This window comes from Sitophilus oryzae, unplaced genomic scaffold (genome assembly GCF_002938485.1).
Source record: "Sitophilus oryzae breed Bouriz unplaced genomic scaffold, Soryzae_2.0 scaffold_1297_pilon_pilon, whole genome shotgun sequence".
NCBI classification, from domain to species: Eukaryota; Metazoa; Arthropoda; class Insecta; order Coleoptera; family Curculionidae; genus Sitophilus; species Sitophilus oryzae.
Genome location: NW_022145945.1, coordinates 11,292,411 through 11,310,945, shown reverse-complemented (window position 1 = coordinate 11,310,945; position 18,535 = coordinate 11,292,411). Strand labels below are relative to the sequence as shown.

Sequence of the window (18,535 nt, the reverse complement as noted above, 5' to 3'; positions counted from 1 at the left end):
AATTAGAAATAACATTGTCATATTTAGCCACTGGTAATAGTTACCGAAATCTGCAACAGCATTTTCGAGTTTCTCGACCTGCAATTTCAAAGTTTATTCCGGAGGTGTGTGACGCTATCTATGATGCTTTAAAGGATTTTATGCAGGTAAATAAACTTTGTTCTTAACATTTTCAAAAGGCCTCATTTATCCCCAATTGGTATTGTCTTCACCAAAGGTACTTTCATACGCTTCTCAAATGATATTTGTGATAGTGCTGTCATTCTCCAACTGCATAGATGTTTGGTACGATTGTGCAGGTGTATCGAATCCTGGAGACGGAGAATGGTTGCATGACCTAATGATGTGTCTTGAAGACTCGGTTGAAGATGGTAATGGGGCAGTGTACTTTTGAGATTTGCCAGTCTAAAACGAGTCAAAAGTTTCTGTATTTCATCTTGAGCTGTAATAGCCTGTTCAAGCGGCAACTGCTTCAACTGTGCTCCTACACTCTTCCCGAATATGTCAAATTCATTTTCTGATGGTTCCATATTTTGAATAGATGTAGCTAAAGAACTTAACTCTTTAACACAAGCAGCAACTTCTTTGACTTTTGTTTTTCCAAGCTTGTTACGTTTTGGGGTGGGCTCGTTGTAAATATTAACTGTGTTCTTTTCTCCTTCTATTGCTAGAGATGCTTCATGTGTTGTCTGTTCTGTTTCATCTTGTGATGTCTGGGAATCATTATCGATTTCAATTCCTGGTGAAGCCTAAAAAAATAAACTCTAGTACTGGATGTCCCAAAGTTAAGTGTATTGTATTGCGATTCTAAATATTATGTTTTATTTTAGGTTCCCCAAACCAACAAAGAATGGAAAGCAATTGAAAGTGATTTTAGGAATAGATGGAATTTTCCAGGATGTTACGGTGCCATTGATGGGAAACACATAAATATCCAGGCTCCTGTGAATTGTGGCAGCGACTATTTTAACTATAAAGGACAAAACAGTATCATTTTAATGGCAATTGCAGACGGTAATTACAATTTTACGTATATTGACGTTGGTTGCAATGGGCGGTCTTCAGATTCGGTCTTCAGAGGAATTTTTGGGCAGTGCTCTATGTTTGCAGCCGCCGAAAATAATATATTACCCGATGGTGGATTTTTTGTTGGGGATGACGCTTTTCCTTTAAAACATTATTTACTCAAACCATATTCAAAAAATTCACTTACAGTTCAAGAAAAATTATTTAATTATAGACTGTCTTGTGCAAGAAGGATTGTGGAAAATTGCTTCGGCATTTTAGTCTCCAGATTTCGGGTATTTCAAAAACCGATATCTTGTGGATAATCATCAGTTGATAAAATAGTTAGAACGTGTTGTGCTATGCATAATTGGCTAAGAAGCAATTCTAATGGTTATTTGCCAAAAGGATCCGTTGATGAAGAAGAGGATCCATTTGCCAAAAGGATCCGTTGACAGAGGAAGAATTGTTCTTGGTATTTGGAGAACAGAAGTAGAGGGCCTGTCATCCGTTTCACGCATGGGAGGCAACCATTCATCACAGTTTACCAGAAATTTAAGGGAAAAATGTAAACATTATTTTATGACTGTGGGAGCAGTTTCGTGGCAAGAACGAATGATTTTTTGAATGTTCAATATTTTGTATACCTACACTTATTACTATGAATAAATTGTTTTGGCTAATTAATTCTACTACAGTTACTTACCAAATTGCTAATTGTTTCCCTTCTTTTATTTATTTTATGCAAAAACGCATACATTACTTGAAACCACTTCATTTTGTATATATACATCATCTGCTCCTGCTCCAGAACTTTCAGATTTTTAATTTTGGCGACCTCTTGCACATAGGTCGACCTCAAGTTTTTAATTTTGTTTTTTACCTCTACTGGACCGAAATCTTCAATAGCCATTGCATTAGCTATTCTTCTAATAGCGGCTTCACGTGCTTGTTTATTTTTATAAATAACAAGCTGTGTATTCCACAGGCATTCTTCATCCCTATACATTTCAACAACTGTTTTGTCCTCTGGCCATTTTGAACACATTTTAAAAAACATTCACGCAAACTCACACTACAGCGAAATTCTTTTTAATGTGTACTAACACTAAAACCAAATGCTTGAATGACTACTAAAAAGTGTGTTTACACAGGTTTTTTTTTTCGATTTTAGTGGGAGTAGGAGAGCCACTTGCTCCAGTAAATAGGACTGCTTTCTATTCGCTGGACTGGAATCATAGCTAAACCTGGCGCTAAATTTTAGTACTAGAATACTTGTCTATACACAACAAGTACTAAAATCCAGTACTGGATTCTAGTGACTTGAACAAGTTACTGGCACCGTGTAACGTCGCCTTAAATATAAGCAGGTAGAAAGTGTAGCTTCCAGTTATTTCAATGTTTACAATATAACGAAGAATCAACAGTAATTACTTCTATTTTTATGAATGTTGAAGTTACTTTATTTTTTTTTTCAAAATAATGTACCTAGTAGAAATATAGTCTAATGAAGCTTGTTTGAAAAACGTTAAATTAAATATAATATTTAAAATACAGTTGTCCACTTTGTACAGGGTGGGTCAAATTCGACGCTTTTAAATGGAAACACCTTTTTCTATAGGAGATAGACGAAAACTAATATTGCTGTCTGGAGCTCAATTTACATCAAAAACATGATGGTGAAAACCGCACATCGATATCTGTTCAAAAATATGAATTTTTAACAAATCGCTGTAACTTTTTTACTATGGAAATTTTTGTATTTTAATGAAAACATTTCCAAAGCACCTTTTTACGTAGAATTTAATGGTTTAAGTATATTTTTTTTTAAATTAATAATTTAAGAATTATCAACAGAAAATTTGGGACACCCTGTATATTTTTAATTTAATATAAATAATTTAAAATTATCTTTCCAAAAATATAACATACTTGATATTTTGCTCGATTCCTCTGCGAGATATAGAGTATATGTATAATAATTCGCTCGCTTTAAATAAGTAGGCTCTGCACGGCACCGGCTGTAATGCAAAAAAAAATCTAGCTGTGAGCATCAATTAAAACGAAAATAATATTTGCTATGAGAGATGCAGAATTGTATAACAATTTAAAATATATTTAACCAACTTCAACGCATATAAACTATATCTAACAACAATAAAAATAAATAGCAAACCAAGACATGAGATTTTGCTACAGGTGTTCGACATATCGACCGTCTTCTGTTATGGACAGACGGTGCAGTTTTTGAACATTTCTCGCGGAATTCATTAACTCAGTGGGGGTGAAAGATACCCTCTCATAACTGCTAAGTATTTCTAATTCTTGTCTAGATCATACGGAAGAATAAGGAACCTTTATTCTTCCGCAAATATATCCATAGGATTAGATCCATGGGCACTAAGTCAGGCGGCCTCGACGGTCAACGGCTGGGATCTTGGTTAGCTATTAAATTATTTTTGAAATTGGCTGCAAAAATTTGCTGATGACTTCAGCGTTCAGAGGCGGTGCGTCGTCTTGCTGGAAAAATATGTTTTCGAGTTCCATTAAGGGCATATCATCAATAAGGAGTCCAAAGCCTACTAGTTAAAAGTGGCGAACTTTTAAAAACTCTGTATTTCGAAGGGGATTATAACAAAATATCAAGTGTGCTATATTTTTGGAAAGATAATTTTAATTTTTTTTATGATAATTAAAAATATAGAGGGTGTCCCAAATAAAAAATCCGTTTTTCTGTTAATAACTCTTAAATTATTAATTTTTAAAAAATTATACTTAAACCATTAAATTCTAGGTAAAAAGGTGGTTTGGAAATGTTTTCATAGGATTTTATAGAAATTTACATCCTGCATAAGTTTTATTTTTGTTTGTATCCTTAAGGATACACTATGCACTATATCTCCCGCACTACTCAACCTATCATAAACTCAAGGACTGTTTCAAAATCAAAACAAAAGAGCGCATATTCTTTAACCTTTTTTTGCTACGGAGTACGGTTCAAAAAAAAATGAAGAAAAGCAAGTTGATTTCTTTTATTATTTTTGACAGAAAAACAACCTGTCAAAATAAACAAACCAAAGCAAAGGTCATTATTTCTACTTGACGAAAATCGGTTAATAAATAAGAAAGTTACGATTTTTTAAAGAATAGGATCAGACGCCATCTTTAATTCAACATGGCGGAGGAAGCAAGCGCTCTAGGAGGTGTAACATTTTTTTACAGAGTACTGTTAATGAGTACTATCATTTGTGAAAAAATCAGCTTGATTGCAAAAACTTCCCCTATTTTTGCTAACTGCCTTGGCGTATAAGAAATAAAATCTGTTTAATCGTAGATAGACTGGCCGCTTTTAAAGAACAGTCATCTACCTTTTGTCGACCAACGCTTCCTCGGCGTTAAGCCAACCATTTTCTATGTAGCAAGTGCCTTTAGTAAAAATCTATTAAAAAAGTGCAAAGACTGGACCTTGCAAGAAGCGAGTCTTAGGCTCGTTCTTATATTTGCTCATCACTAGTTAAAACAGTGCAAAATAACATAAGTGTATAGAGTCTTTACGACGTTGTATAGCCCGCTTTAAACAGTGCCGCGCAAAATAATTCAAAATATTATTTTATAGCATTAGAAAAAAAATATCTAATCTTACGCTCATGGATCAACAAAACCTCCATTCGCAAACTAGGGTTGGTCGCAATACAGTTGTGTCATTGATGACGCGGTAAGTTTTTCTTTAGATGCAAAAACTATACAAATCTTTCTGGCCTGTATAATTAGAATGATTTTAATAAACACACTTATTGCGTATATTAATTATATAATTTGTCAGATTTTCGAATAATAAATAGTAGGTAATTACATTACTCCTTTCAACCATTATAATAGCTAATAGTTATTTTTTTTAATTAACTTCTAACGTTTTCCAATTGTAAAGCGTGAAATAAAACTTTTTACAACAATATTGATATTCACGTTTCTAAATTGAATATTTTTTATAAGGTAGTCCATTAGTGGCGAAGTAAAAGAGCTGGTAAAAGAGCCATAATATGGTAATACAATACCGCGAATATCTGCGAAACAGTTAAAAATTTAGGTTAAACACTTTAAACACAAAAAATGTTCGTTATTAATTATGCATCTTTGAAAAATAATATACAGGGTGTTGCGTTTAAAAAAAGATATAGCATTGTGAATATGTATTTCAATGTTCGCCAGGCCATAAAAATATCATGTATAAGATAATGTGTTAATAATAATTTTCGAATAATTATATCTACCAATTCTTATTTATCATCAGGCAACGGCCTAGCTACGTTGAAACACCGGTTCCCATTAGAACACCGAAGTTAAGCGACGTAAGTCGATACTGGTGGATGGACGGGTGACCGGTTCAAAACTCTGTATCGTGCTGTTGTCCATGGGAAAAGTGTAAAATCGATTGATACACACTGCTCATTCACGCCGCACAGTGTAGCGCTCTATGGACAAAAACCAGATAAAGCCTGTTTCGCATTTATACAAATATTATTATTTATCGCCTTAGGAAGGCCTATAATCACCAAAAAATATATGAAAAAAATTGATACATGAGCAGCAATGCAAATACCAAAAATTGAATATCAGTATTTTTATTATAGTGGAAGTGTGTTTAAGTGACCGCATTTTTCAATTAAATTGGGGTGAATATTGTGTAGACGAAAAGAATATTTCCTAGCTGCACAAAATGGAGAAAAACACTTATAGTAAGTACATTTTTTTCCATATTAGTTGTTGTTAAATTCGATCATTGCTTTTATATACATGGCCATTACAAAAAGTCAAATCGAGTCCGAATGAAAATTAGTAGTGTAATTTTATTTAAGGTTTTAAAAAAATGGTATAAAATGGTAGACGAGATTTTTCGTGTAAGGTTGTCCCAAGTATTGTACTTTAAAACCATTATTTCAGTTTCTGCGGAAAACTGCGATATTTTAAGTTTTCGATTTTTTTTAGGAGAATGTCCAGTACTTAAAATAAAAGATATTTTTGAACAATGGTACAATAATGCCAAAAGTGGCAAAAATTTGTGAAAAAAATAAGTTATGTTTACATTTAGAAGATTGTTCTGAAAAAGTTGATTCGTTTTTACAAGAAGAAAGTCGTTTCCAGGTGAGAAAGTTCTTGAAGTTTTTTCGTTTTTTGTTATTTAATTGTTTTAATTTTTTCAAACTGAGATTGCCATAATGTTATCTGTGACTGAATAATTGTGACAGAAATAACTTTTTAACCTTTTTTGAAGAAAAAATTAATCTTTTAATTTGTTTTATGATTGTATTTTATATTTTTTGACCTATGTATGACTATTGGAATTTGTTTATTATTCTGATTGTATATTTTAGCTTTCTTGGGCCTGAAGATGGGAATTGTTAGTCCCGAAACATGTCGCCCCCCTTCTTTTTTTGAAGCAAATTAAATTTAAATAAACTTCTTAAAAGATTGTGAGTTTTTTGTCCCCTACCCCTCGTCAGAGGTTTTACTTTGATATGTACTCACACTGGGTTGGGAGAACGTTTTGTTTTTAATTTGTTATTTATTAATAATGAGAAATAATTACCATTTGGGCTGCAGGAGATTTTTTCTATATTTATAAAAATTATAATTAATTAAATTTTTAGTTTATTTTTATATCATAAAAATTAGTTTCAAAATCATCATAAAATATTATGTTATCTTTTATTACTAATGTAAATAAATACATTTTCTGGCGGTGAAAATCGAGTTTTCCATTTTTGTTCACTTTCCCCTATACTTCAAAACAATGTGCGCCGGTTCGAGGCCGGATGAGATCGGATATCTCGTGAGTAAGAGTTAATTTAGACACTTCCTAAGTCGGTAGGCCACTGACCATGGTTCGGATTCCGCGTAAACAAAGTAGGCCCCGTCCAGATTAGCCCTTGCAGCAAAAAGGAGACGTTAACTGAAATCTTTACTTTACTCTTTTCATTTATCATCACCATCATTTTCAGCTTATTCAACAATTTCCAATTATGGTGTAGCCTCCCTCGAATACTCTCTTTGTAATTGGGCCCATTGTTGTCTATTATTGGCTATGCGAGCACAAGTTATCCCTGCTAATTTCCTAATATCGTGATCTCATCTCAGGTTCGGTCTTCTTCTAGGTCTGTTAATTCCTCGTGGGTACCATGCTGTAATTTTTGTGGTCCATCTGTTGTCCGTCCTTCTTGCCAGGTGTCCCGCCCATTGCCACTTGAGGGATTTTACTCTGTAGGTGACATCTATTACCTGGGTGTTTTGTCGTATCCATTCTATTCTTTTACGGCCTCTCCTCGTTATTCCCAGCATATTTTGTTCCATTGAGCGTTGTGCGACCTGCAGTTTCCTTATAATTTCCGTTTTAATTATCCAGGTTTCGCATACTCGTAGTAGGTACACATTGGTCAAATGTTTTCTTCTTTAGATAAAGTAGCACTCTAGATTTGAGTATGATTGAGTTTCTCATTTATAATGAGGTATATATTTATTGTTTCAAATTAAATTCAGGTCTTCTGATATCTCACTGGCTCATGGACAGACTCATGGTCAACTGATATCTATGACCGATACGAGGATTGTCTTTTATATCTCGTGTGTAGAGGTAGAAAAACACAGTAGATAACTTAACACTACTGCTTTTAGAAGTATTCTCCACGAAGATAAATGCAATTTTACTACTAATTCTGAAAGCAGTTATTCCACTTACTTCTTGGTACATTTAAAATTTCCTTTTTGAAGGCGCTGACTGCATTATCTTCTGGGAACTGGAATTTTTGACCACACAGTCCATTCTTAATTTTTGGGAAAGTAAAAAGTCGTTAGATTTGAGGTCGGGATTGTATGGAGGATGGTCCAACAATTTGATGTTTTCCAAGTTTTCTTGCTTTCAAAACTCATTTGTTTTTCGAGCTGTGTGGGAACTTGCATTGACTTGGTGGAGGTTCATTCGTCGTTGACGGTTAGCTTTTTAAAACTCAGCAACTATTTCAGGCAAACAAATAGTTATGTACCAATTATTAGTAACAGTTCTTTAATCTTGCAGAGAAATTGTTGCTACATAAGCCGCTTTTAAGACAAATATCGACACCACCTTTTTGGGAACACTTCGAAAACGCATAACTTTCGTCGGTTTTGGTTCATCAACACCCAAACAGCCGATTAACCTTTATTTTCAGGTTCATAAAGGTAATTTCGGAATTCATGACCACTGACAATACTGTATATATTTCTTGAGTTACCTACTGCGTTAAAGCGATGCGCGGTGTATAGAGGTTTTTGACACCAATTGACTCTCCATATTTTCTGTTATTTCATTAATAGATAGGTATCCAACGAGAAACTAATTTTTTGTAGATAATTCTGCATGAAAAAATTGTTGAATTGAGGTCTTTGAAATGCCCAATGGTACTTCCATTTCACGATATGTGACATATTCATCTTCTTGGATCAGCTTATGTACAGCATCGACGTTTTCCTGGGTGACTGCCGTTGTTGGTGTACCTGTTCTTGGATCGTCGCTAAGACTAATCCGTCCACGTTTAAATTCTTCATACTAATGAGAAACTGTCAACTGATATGGTGCTTATTGGCGAAAACAGAAAGCAACTAAGCAAGGCATTCTTGTTGAGACAACTGTCTTCTAAAATTGTAAAAAATTATTGCGCGAACATTTTCTCGGCTTAATTTCATTTTCCAACTGAATCATCAACTTAAAACATTCAGTTTAGCTTCAGGTTTAAAAGAAGCGGTCTAAAACTTTGGCGTTAAGTTAACTATAGATGACAGTTAATTTTGACATTTTGTTATATGTTAACAGGCGCCTACTATTTCTCTATACACTTGTTTTACTTTGTGTTTTGCCTGTCAGTTAAAACTGAGGACCGTCTAAGGAACCGACTGCAGTTCTTTAGACTTCTCTTCGTCTTAGCCCAGTCTTGACATAACATCTTCCCTGTCAGTTAAAAAGGTCGGGTAAGACGGATTAAAGTCTAGCATATCCACTGAAAGTTTTATCTGCGATTTTAGATCAGTTTTTGGAAAAGGTCATGGAGGAAACTTTACTTATATACATCAATTATAGCATTGTATTTAGTGAAGTAAAAAAAAACATGAAATTTTACTACAAAATGGTACCATACTATCGAAAAAACCGCGTCAAAGAACGGCGTCCCGTACTCGCCCGTACTCTTGTTTCTTAATGGCGGATACTGCCAGTTGGCCTTAAGAAGGAATATCGGTAGAGTTTCGATTCAGTTCGAGAATTTTTTTTTTTAAATATATCTGTGTGTCTGAAACGCTCTATCCTTTTTTAATCTTTTTATAATTAGTGTAAATTTTTGACAAGTTTTATGTCAATTTTTAATAAATAACGTCTAGAGATTGACCTCATCAAAATTGTTAGCGATTATCATTTTCCAGCTGTCTTTGATGCCGTTTTTTTTTCGATCATATGGTATTTCTATTTCGGTTTAAATTCCATTTCTAAACACGCAAAGTAACAATTATAAAAATAGTATAAAAGTATATATCATTTTGCAATAATCATTAAGTATCTGTAAACAATTTGTGTAAAATTACACTATTTTGTGAAATTATACAAAAAATGCTGAAATATATTGGTATTATTTTTTTGTAAATTTACATATTTTTTCACTGACAATGCGATAGTTTTACTGTAAAACAAAATGATACCGTCAATTCTCTATACCGGGTGCATCTCAAAAGTGGTTCACCCCTATAACTTTTTTATTTTTTCAGTTAAAAACGAGATTTGGTATATTAGTATATGACATAAATTAGGATTGATCGACGTATTCAATTGTTTTCGGTCACTTCCTGTTTCACCGGAAATGACTACAACTTTTAATTTTTAAATGGCACCCTCGGTATTATTTTACTTTATTTGATAGAAAATAACACTCTATTAACTGAACTATTAACATTTTCGCATATGGTTTATTTGAAATTATAACTTACGGTTCGTAACGAAAATTTCATTCGAAATACCAAGTGTGTGATATCAAAGTATTCGTAAAAAAATGCTTTTTGCAAATATGGTTCTATTGAAAAAATTGAGATATGATTAAAAATATGATTTGGGCATTTTTTAACCGGCCAGGACAAAATAGTAAAAACATTAGACAATCAAATAAATTTTTCAAAGGATCCTTGATTCAAAAATTAGTATTTTTAACATAGCCATGACACTCTAGATTGAATTTTAAAATACGATTTTTCATTAAGCAAAAATTTCAAAATTTGACATATGAAATGTCGTTCTATTCATAATGTTATTTTCTATCGAATAAAATAAAAAATACCCAGGGTGCCATTTAAAAATCAAATGTTTCACCGAAAACAATTGAATACGTCGATCAATCCTATTTTATGTCATATACTAAAACATGAAATCTCGTTTTTTTATCTGAAAAAATGAAAATGTTATAGTGGTGAGCCACTTTTGAGATGCACCCGGTTTAGGCTTGGTGCCTTTCAGTTGAGTTTAAAAATTCCGACCGCAGCGCTCAATTCATCTCGATTTATCAATAAATTGGAATTAAAATATCACACGGTCTCAATTTAGAATTTAGGGGCATGTTTTCTGTTTAGTATTAAGTTTATCTTTTGTTTTTATTTATATATGTATATTTGGCAAGAAAATGGATTTGTTAAACACAGGGAATTAAACAATTTATAAAAGTGATTAAATACAACTATTAGCTATGACAAATCTCTAACATTTACCTTAATAACTATCGTATATAAAATTATTCTTTGTATTGGACGAATATATTAAGCCAAGGTAATATATAACTAATTTTTACTTGTTGATTATATACGTTTACGTATAATATTACAAAATACATATAGAATTTATAAAAAATATTGCTGTTACTGTTAGAGTTACGATAATAATTATGTTACTTGGTGCGTAAATTTTGCAATAACAAATATCAAATTTAATGAAATGTTAATACAGACAGTTTAATATATCAATATTATTTATAATAGTATTAATAATATAATATTAAACAAAGAATCTAATGATAATTAAAAGAAACACTATATATTTGATTGTTTTTTTTTCATTTATGCATAGAAATAAATATCTAAAGTATGTCCCCAGCATAGACTTAAAATTTTAAGTCTATGATCCCCAGATTGTCTTAAGAGAAAAACTTTTTTATTATTGACATTTTGAGAAATACGTATTCTCATAAAAATGCTTGCTTGTTCTAAAAAATGGTTAATCCCATTTATACTTTTCCAAATTTCCGTACCGTTTTAGAGAAAATTAAGATAAACATGAAAATTTGGTTGAAATTTTTCCTAAAAATCAAAAGAGTCCTAAAAATCAATAGGCGTTTCTATGGTAATATCGATTTCATTTCATTCTTTGATAGATGGTTATCATGATGGTTATTATTAATTTTGATTAACATCATATTCTGTGCAGTTGTTAAAGTGGCATATTTTTCGATAACTGTCATCGCCGTAATATTGAACTAAATAAATTTTGTGCTTCTTTAAGATTTTAAAACAACACAAAATATTACGTCAATTCAAATTCTGTGAGTAACAATCCTTTTAATAATAGTATGGTATGAACTACTTTATATAGAAAAAGATGTGTCCAGGGTGGCTCAAATTCGACGCTCATCATTGGGATTTCGGAAACCGTAAGAGATACAGGATCGGTTAAATGGAGGCAAAGTTGCGCAATTTGATGATCAAAATTCCGTATTGCATTTTGAAAAATTCCGAATATATCCGAATATATTCGAAAAAAAAACGAAATTTTCAATTTTATTTTCTATTGTTTCCTGGCTTTATTTGTTAAGATAACTTAAAATGAAAAACCACATTTTCGTGTCCACTTTTTCTGCTCTATAACTCTGTGTGATTAAATGTTGACTCTGACGTTTCGACTTCTGGTGACCATCATCAACTTAATTTTTTTAAATACGAACCTGATTTTTTTTTTCAATTTAATTAAATCCTTTCGTCACCCTTAAAACACTATATATAGTCACTTTGATATTTGCCAATGTTTCGTACAGAAAATTCCATCACCAGAATATTTTATACAAAAAAAATAAATAAAAGATAAAAATGCAATAAAGCATTTTATTGAGCATCAAATTGCGCAACTTTGCCTCCATTTAACCGATCCTGTATCTCTTACGGTTTCCGAAATCCCAGTGATGAGCGTCGAATTCGATCCACCCTGTACAGGGTGGGTCAAATTCGACGCTTTTAAATGGAAATACCCTTTTCTATTGGAGATAGACGAAAACTAATATCGGTGTCTGGGGCTCAATTTTCATCAAAAACATGATGGTGAAAACCGCACATCAATATCTGTTACCGTTTCGGAGTTACGAGGTGTTTTTCAAAAATGTGCATTTTTAACAAATCACTGTAACTTTTTTGCTATGGAAAATTTTGTATTTCTATGAAAACATTTCCAAAGCAACTTTTTACGTGGAATTTAATGGTTTAGGTATAATTTTTTTAAAATTAATAATTTAAGAGTTATCAACAGAAAAATTGATTTTTATTTGGGACACCTTCTATATTTTTAACTAACTGAAAAGAATTTAAAATTACCTTTCCAAAAATATAGCACACTTGATATTTTGTTATAATCCCCTTCGAAGTACAGAATTTTTAAAAGTTCGCCACTTTTAACTAGTAGGCTTTGGACCCCTTATTGATGATATGCCCTTAATGGAACTCGAAAACTTATTTTCCAGCAAAACTACGCGCCGCCTCTGAACGCTGAAGTTATCACCAAATTTTTGCAGCAAATTTCAAAAATAATTGAATAGCTAACCAAAATTCCAACCGTTGGCCGTCGAGGCCGCCTGACTTAGTGCCCATGGATCTAATCCTATGGATATATTCGCGGAAGAATAAAGGTTCCTTATTCTTCCGTATAATCTAGACAAGAATTAGAAATACTTAGCAGTTATGAGAGGGTATCTTTCACCCCTACTGAGTTAATGAATTCCGCGAGAAATGTTCAAAAATTGCCCCGTCTGTCCATAACAGAAGACGGTCGATATGTCGAACACCTGTAGCAAAATCTCATGTCTTGGTTTGCTATTTATTTTTATTGTTATTATAGTTTAAATGTGTTGATGTTGGTTAAATATATTTTAAATTGTTATAAAATTCTGCATCTCTCATAGCAAATATTATTTTCGTTTTAATTGATGCTCACTGCTAGAATTTTTTTGCATTACAGCCGAGCCGATGCCGTTCAAAGGTTACTTGTTAAAAAGCGGGCGAATTTTTATATACTCTATATCTCGAAGAGGAATCGAGCAAAATATCAAGTGTGTTATATTTTTTGAAAGGTCATTTTAAATTATTTTCAATAAATTAAAAATATACAGGGTGTCCCATATAAAAAATCAAATTTTCTGTTGATAATTCTTAAATTATTAATTTTAAAAAAATTATACTTAAACCATTAAATTCTACGTAAAAAGATGCTTTGGAAATGTTTTCATAAAAATACAAAATTTGCTATAGCAAAAAAGTTACAGCGATTTGTTAAAAATGCATATTTTTGAAAAACACCCCGTAACTCCGAAACGGTAATAGATATCGATATGCGGTTTTCACCATCATGTTTTTGACAGAAATTGAGCTCCAGACACCAATATTAGTTTTTCTCTATCTGCTATAGAAAAGGGTGTTTCCATTTAAAAGCGTCGAATTTGACCCACCCTGTACATACAAAGAAGAATCTGAATTTACTGTTAGTAACTAAAAAAAATATTAAAAAAAGACGGTCAAAATTTCCCGATTTTTCTAAAAATTCCCACAAATTATTCAAAATCAATTACAGTATCGTCGAGAGACAATATTTGGGGGGGGGGGTGTCTTTCGTTGGTGTTCATTTACGCCGATTTTTCGATGAACTTAACATATACTGCCGTGTTAACGAAAACCCATATATTTTAAACGATTGAACTGAACGAGCTAGGAAAGATTTCGACTTCGACAGACGACATCCAAAAAATGACAAAAAATACAATAATTTACCCTTGAATTAAAATAACAGACGCATCTGTCACTGTCATAGATCGTCTCGTTGGTTGGAAAATGAAGATGTAGGCAGTGTGTAGGCAGTCTACGTGCTGCGTTGTACGTCCTGTATGAGAACCGCGGTAAGCGATACACGAAATCTTATTTTTACCAAGTGAGAGATTTAGATGTATTTAGCTGATATAATGCTTTACGAAAACGTCTGGAAAACTTTTTCAAGTTAAACTCTATTCCTATTAATTGTAAAAAAATTGTCGACAGGTAGCGCAATGATTAAAATAATTAGATTTTGTCTTACAATACAATACACTATGAGGTATTTATAAATAGGGTATAAACACAGATAACACATAATTATGTGTTATCTGTGGTATAAATATATAATTTTTGTCAAAAATTGAACTTAAGAGGTTTACGAACGATTAAATATTTTTTTACGAATGAACTTGAGAATTTCCGTTTCTGTTTGTGTCCGAGTGTTTTGTGTTAAAATTTCCCTTTTATCTCTGGATCTCGAAATTTCCCAAAAATCAGGAAATTTCCCACGAGTTTAAGGTTTCCATAAAGGCCTTTGGAAATTTCGGACAAGTGAACTCAGAAATCCTAATGCCGGGTCCAGACCAAGGCGACAAAAAGTAAACACGATTTTGAGACAAAAACAAGAAAAACTTACGACAAAAAATGAGAAATTCTGACAAGACAAGCTTGGAGAAATTGTCCACACCGCAAGGACAAAAGTACAATAAAGTCAAAAGTTTAGTTCATGTTTAGTTGTTGCGAATGAAATCAGTTTTATTAACCATGTGTGATTTCACTGGCCTCCTACTGTTGGCAGCACACGCCATCCACACTGCGCCGAAAACTTGTCGTAAAATATATGAACAAAACATAGACACTTTGATCTTTACTGACTCTAGACGGGACATTGAAAAGTCTCCGAATTTTGAAACAAAACAAAAATGGAGACAAAAATGTCTCAGAAATGTATTGAAATTGTCGCAATTTTGTCGTAAAACATGAATGTTTCTGTCTTGTCGTTGTTTTGTCTACTTGGTCTGGACCCGGCATAACAAAATCTGGACAAGTAAACTCTGAAATCCGGGCAAAATCCGGACGTCGCAAAAAATACTATAAATTTATTTATGAACTTTTATAGGACGCAAATAAGAGCCCCGGGATCACAAAATATAAACCAAAAAAAAAACATTCACTTTCCAGGAATGCGCCAAAAGCGAAAAATTTGAGCACCAAAGTATAGAAACGGGTACTTCGGGTAACATGCGTCGGTTAAGTAGAACTGTAGAGCTGTAGACTAAAATATCCAACAAAGTAACAGAGAAATTAATTCAACTATAACTGTAAAATATTTTAATAAGTTAAATTGTTTTGCAGTCAGGTTTTCCGGACGCTTTTCCAAATCCGGGCAGGACTGCCCCGGACACTTTAAAAATCCGGGCATGTACGTATGAAAACCCTACACGAGTTGGCATCACTACATGCAACAAATATCAACTTTTTAGTATGAATATTTTTAGACCCAAATATTAATGTTAATTCACCCTGTATACGAAAATAAGTTTTCAGAAAAATGTTAAATTGAGAAATTTTGTATACGAGAAAACCTCCTATTTTTTAAAAAAACTAACAACCTTCCAAACTTTTTAGCAATTATTTATACACCCTGTACTTTTTATCGAAAAAATATTGTAGATTATTTGTTTTTTGATCCTCACAGTAGTTCATTCGATTTTTAAGAGATTTTGCTATTCTATTTGACATAACAACATCTTTTACAAAATTCATATATAATTTTTGATATCAGCTTTCTATAGAATAGAGAATAATTATTTATTAAACTTACTCTCATGGGCCCATAAAGTAAAATTCTTCAAACTTTCGACGAACAGATCACTGTGCAACTTGCACAACTCATTTTCTGTATCAGGAACACCAGTGGGCAGTTCGGGAAACAAATCGAAATCTTTTTGAAATACACTGGACACTGACTTTAGTACACAGAGAGTCACAAACACCACCGCACTAGATTTTCCCATTTTGGATTATTTTTATATCACTTTTTGAAGAAATTCGTATTTTTTCCTACATGTCGTCAAATTTACTTAAAATATTTTTTAGTCTATTAAAAATTAATTGACTTGTGTAGTCCATTTTCAGGTTCTTTCAAATCTCCCGCTAAACTATTTCCCCAAACCACTTCATGTCGATGTTGCATTCGATCTAAGAATGAAATCTATCAAGGTACACATACATATATGCAACTGCATGTATAACGAATGCATAAAAAGAATGTTTGACCAGGAGCCTTTATTTATAAGATTGTGAAGGTGCATGAAAACGCACTACTGTAACACGTTGAGTCCTTGAAATTATCCTTTTCTTGGTCAAGTTTATGACTGGCTGATTGCGGAAAAATAATTGTGGACTGCAGGTGGAAATTTTTAGAAAATGATCTAGTTTGTCTATTACCTTTGCTATTACGTAGTTTGATTCCTACATAAAATAAAGAATAAAACATAGATACTATTAGACAATTACTTTGTGTATATCACAATGGAACAGATAACAAAAAGATATATCGTTTTGTTATACAGGGTGGTCCGAACTGTATTCCGGAGACTTCGGGAGCATAATTTCACACAAAAATAAGTAAAAAAGTTCGTACAAACTTATATCCTAAAATGCTTTGTTTCAGAGATACAGGGTTTGATAATTATTTCGAATTTTTCCTAATAATTTCTGAACTAAATCCAGTATTTAGGAGAAAATTGGTATCTGGAGATTTTTTAACATGAAAAACTTGATTTCGATATCAATATGACTCCTACTTGTAGGGGGCGCCACTTACGTCTTTTTCATCCGTCCCTGTATTACTCTACTGAAGGAATAAATATCTATTTCCGTAATTTTCTAAATAAAAAATGTCTCTTGGTAAAAATCGCTACGAGCAACCGTTTTCAAGATATTAGAATAGAAATAATCAATACATGTCATTATCGACAAGAAATAGACAATGATCATTAAATAGTTATCTGACTGAAAGAATAAATTTGGGAACTTTTTAATTTTTTAAGATAATCATGAATTTTTCTAGTAAACAATATGATAAAACAGCTTCTGTTGAATCTTTGACACAAAAACATTTCAAATTTATTATTTTAGACATGCATAATTTTTGCCAATAATGACATGTATTGACTATTTCCATTCCAAATATCTTGAAAACTGTTGCTCATAGTGACTTTTACCAAGAGACACCGGAAATGACTGCAACTTTTGATTTTTAAATGACACCCTTGTTATTTTGTCACTTTATTTGATAGAAAATGACACTCTGAATAGAATGACATATAATATGTCAACTTTTGACATTTTCGAATATGGTTTATTTGAAATTGCAACATGCGGTTCATAACGACAATTTGACTGGAAATACCAAGTGTGTGGTACCAAATTATTCGTAAAAAATGCATTTTCAAAATATGCTAATGAGCCACCCTCGTTCCATTTGAAAAAATTGAGATATGATTAAAAATACGATTTGGGCATATTTTAGCCGGCCAGGACAAGACACTAAAAACGTTAGACGATCTAATCTATTTTTCCAAGGCTCCTTGATTAAAAATTAGTATCTTAAACACAGCCATTCTAGATTGAAATTTAAAATTCAATTTCGTTTTAAGCGAAAATGTCAAAAGTTGACATATGATATGTCATTCTATTCAGAGGGTCATTTTCTATCGAATAAAGTAAAAAAATAACGAGGGTGCAATTTAAAAATCAGAAGTTGTAGTCATTTCCGGTAAAACCGGGGGTGGCCGAAAAGAATTAAATACGTCAATCAATCCTTATTTATGTCATATCACAGATAATTTGTGGCAGTAGATCTATGTCTACGAAATATTGGGACACCCTGTATATAAAATAATATACAGGGTATTTCATAAATAAGTACAAGTATTTTAACTTGTAGAATATTTCTACCATAGGAACACCCCCATAATTATTTGTGTAAAATTGTTAAAAATGTTACATTTTTTCTTGACGTTTTCCGGAAAATTTGTATGTCTTTTTAGTGTTCCAGATTCATTCTGAAATTTCATGTCGGTGTATCGCCTTGCAGTGTTGCAACCTCCTACGTTACCAATATTCTGCATATTAGTGTGTACATAAGTTTTAGAGTAATTTTTAACATTAAAATATGTCGCACTTGTAGTAACTTTTACCCTCAAAATTTCAGTCGAATCACTAAAAGCTACTACAACAACCCTCTGTAGCTACCAAATAAAGCAGAATCGATCCTATATTTATATAAAAAATTAATAAATCTTATTTTTACGTGAGCAAACAATCTCCCCACGAGAAATGGCACATGTTTCTTGAAACAACCTGTATAATTTATTAATTCTAATTCCTAAAAAACACG

At 32.4% G+C, this 18,535-nt stretch overlaps 1 protein-coding gene across 1 annotated transcript in view; it reads right to left on the bottom strand.

The window, feature by feature from the left end:
* Nucleotides 1-16,399, bottom strand: part of LOC115874785 (nose resistant to fluoxetine protein 6-like) — an 89,021-nt gene extending 72,622 nt beyond the window's left edge. Inside the window, exon 1 of the mRNA XM_030890063.1 lies at nucleotides 15,953-16,399. Within this exon, the coding sequence (XP_030745923.1) occupies nucleotides 15,953-16,145 (193 nt within the window). The 5' untranslated portion in view covers nucleotides 16,146-16,399. The remainder of the gene's footprint in view (nucleotides 1-15,952) is intronic.
* Nucleotides 16,400-18,535: the final 2,136 nt, after the last annotated feature.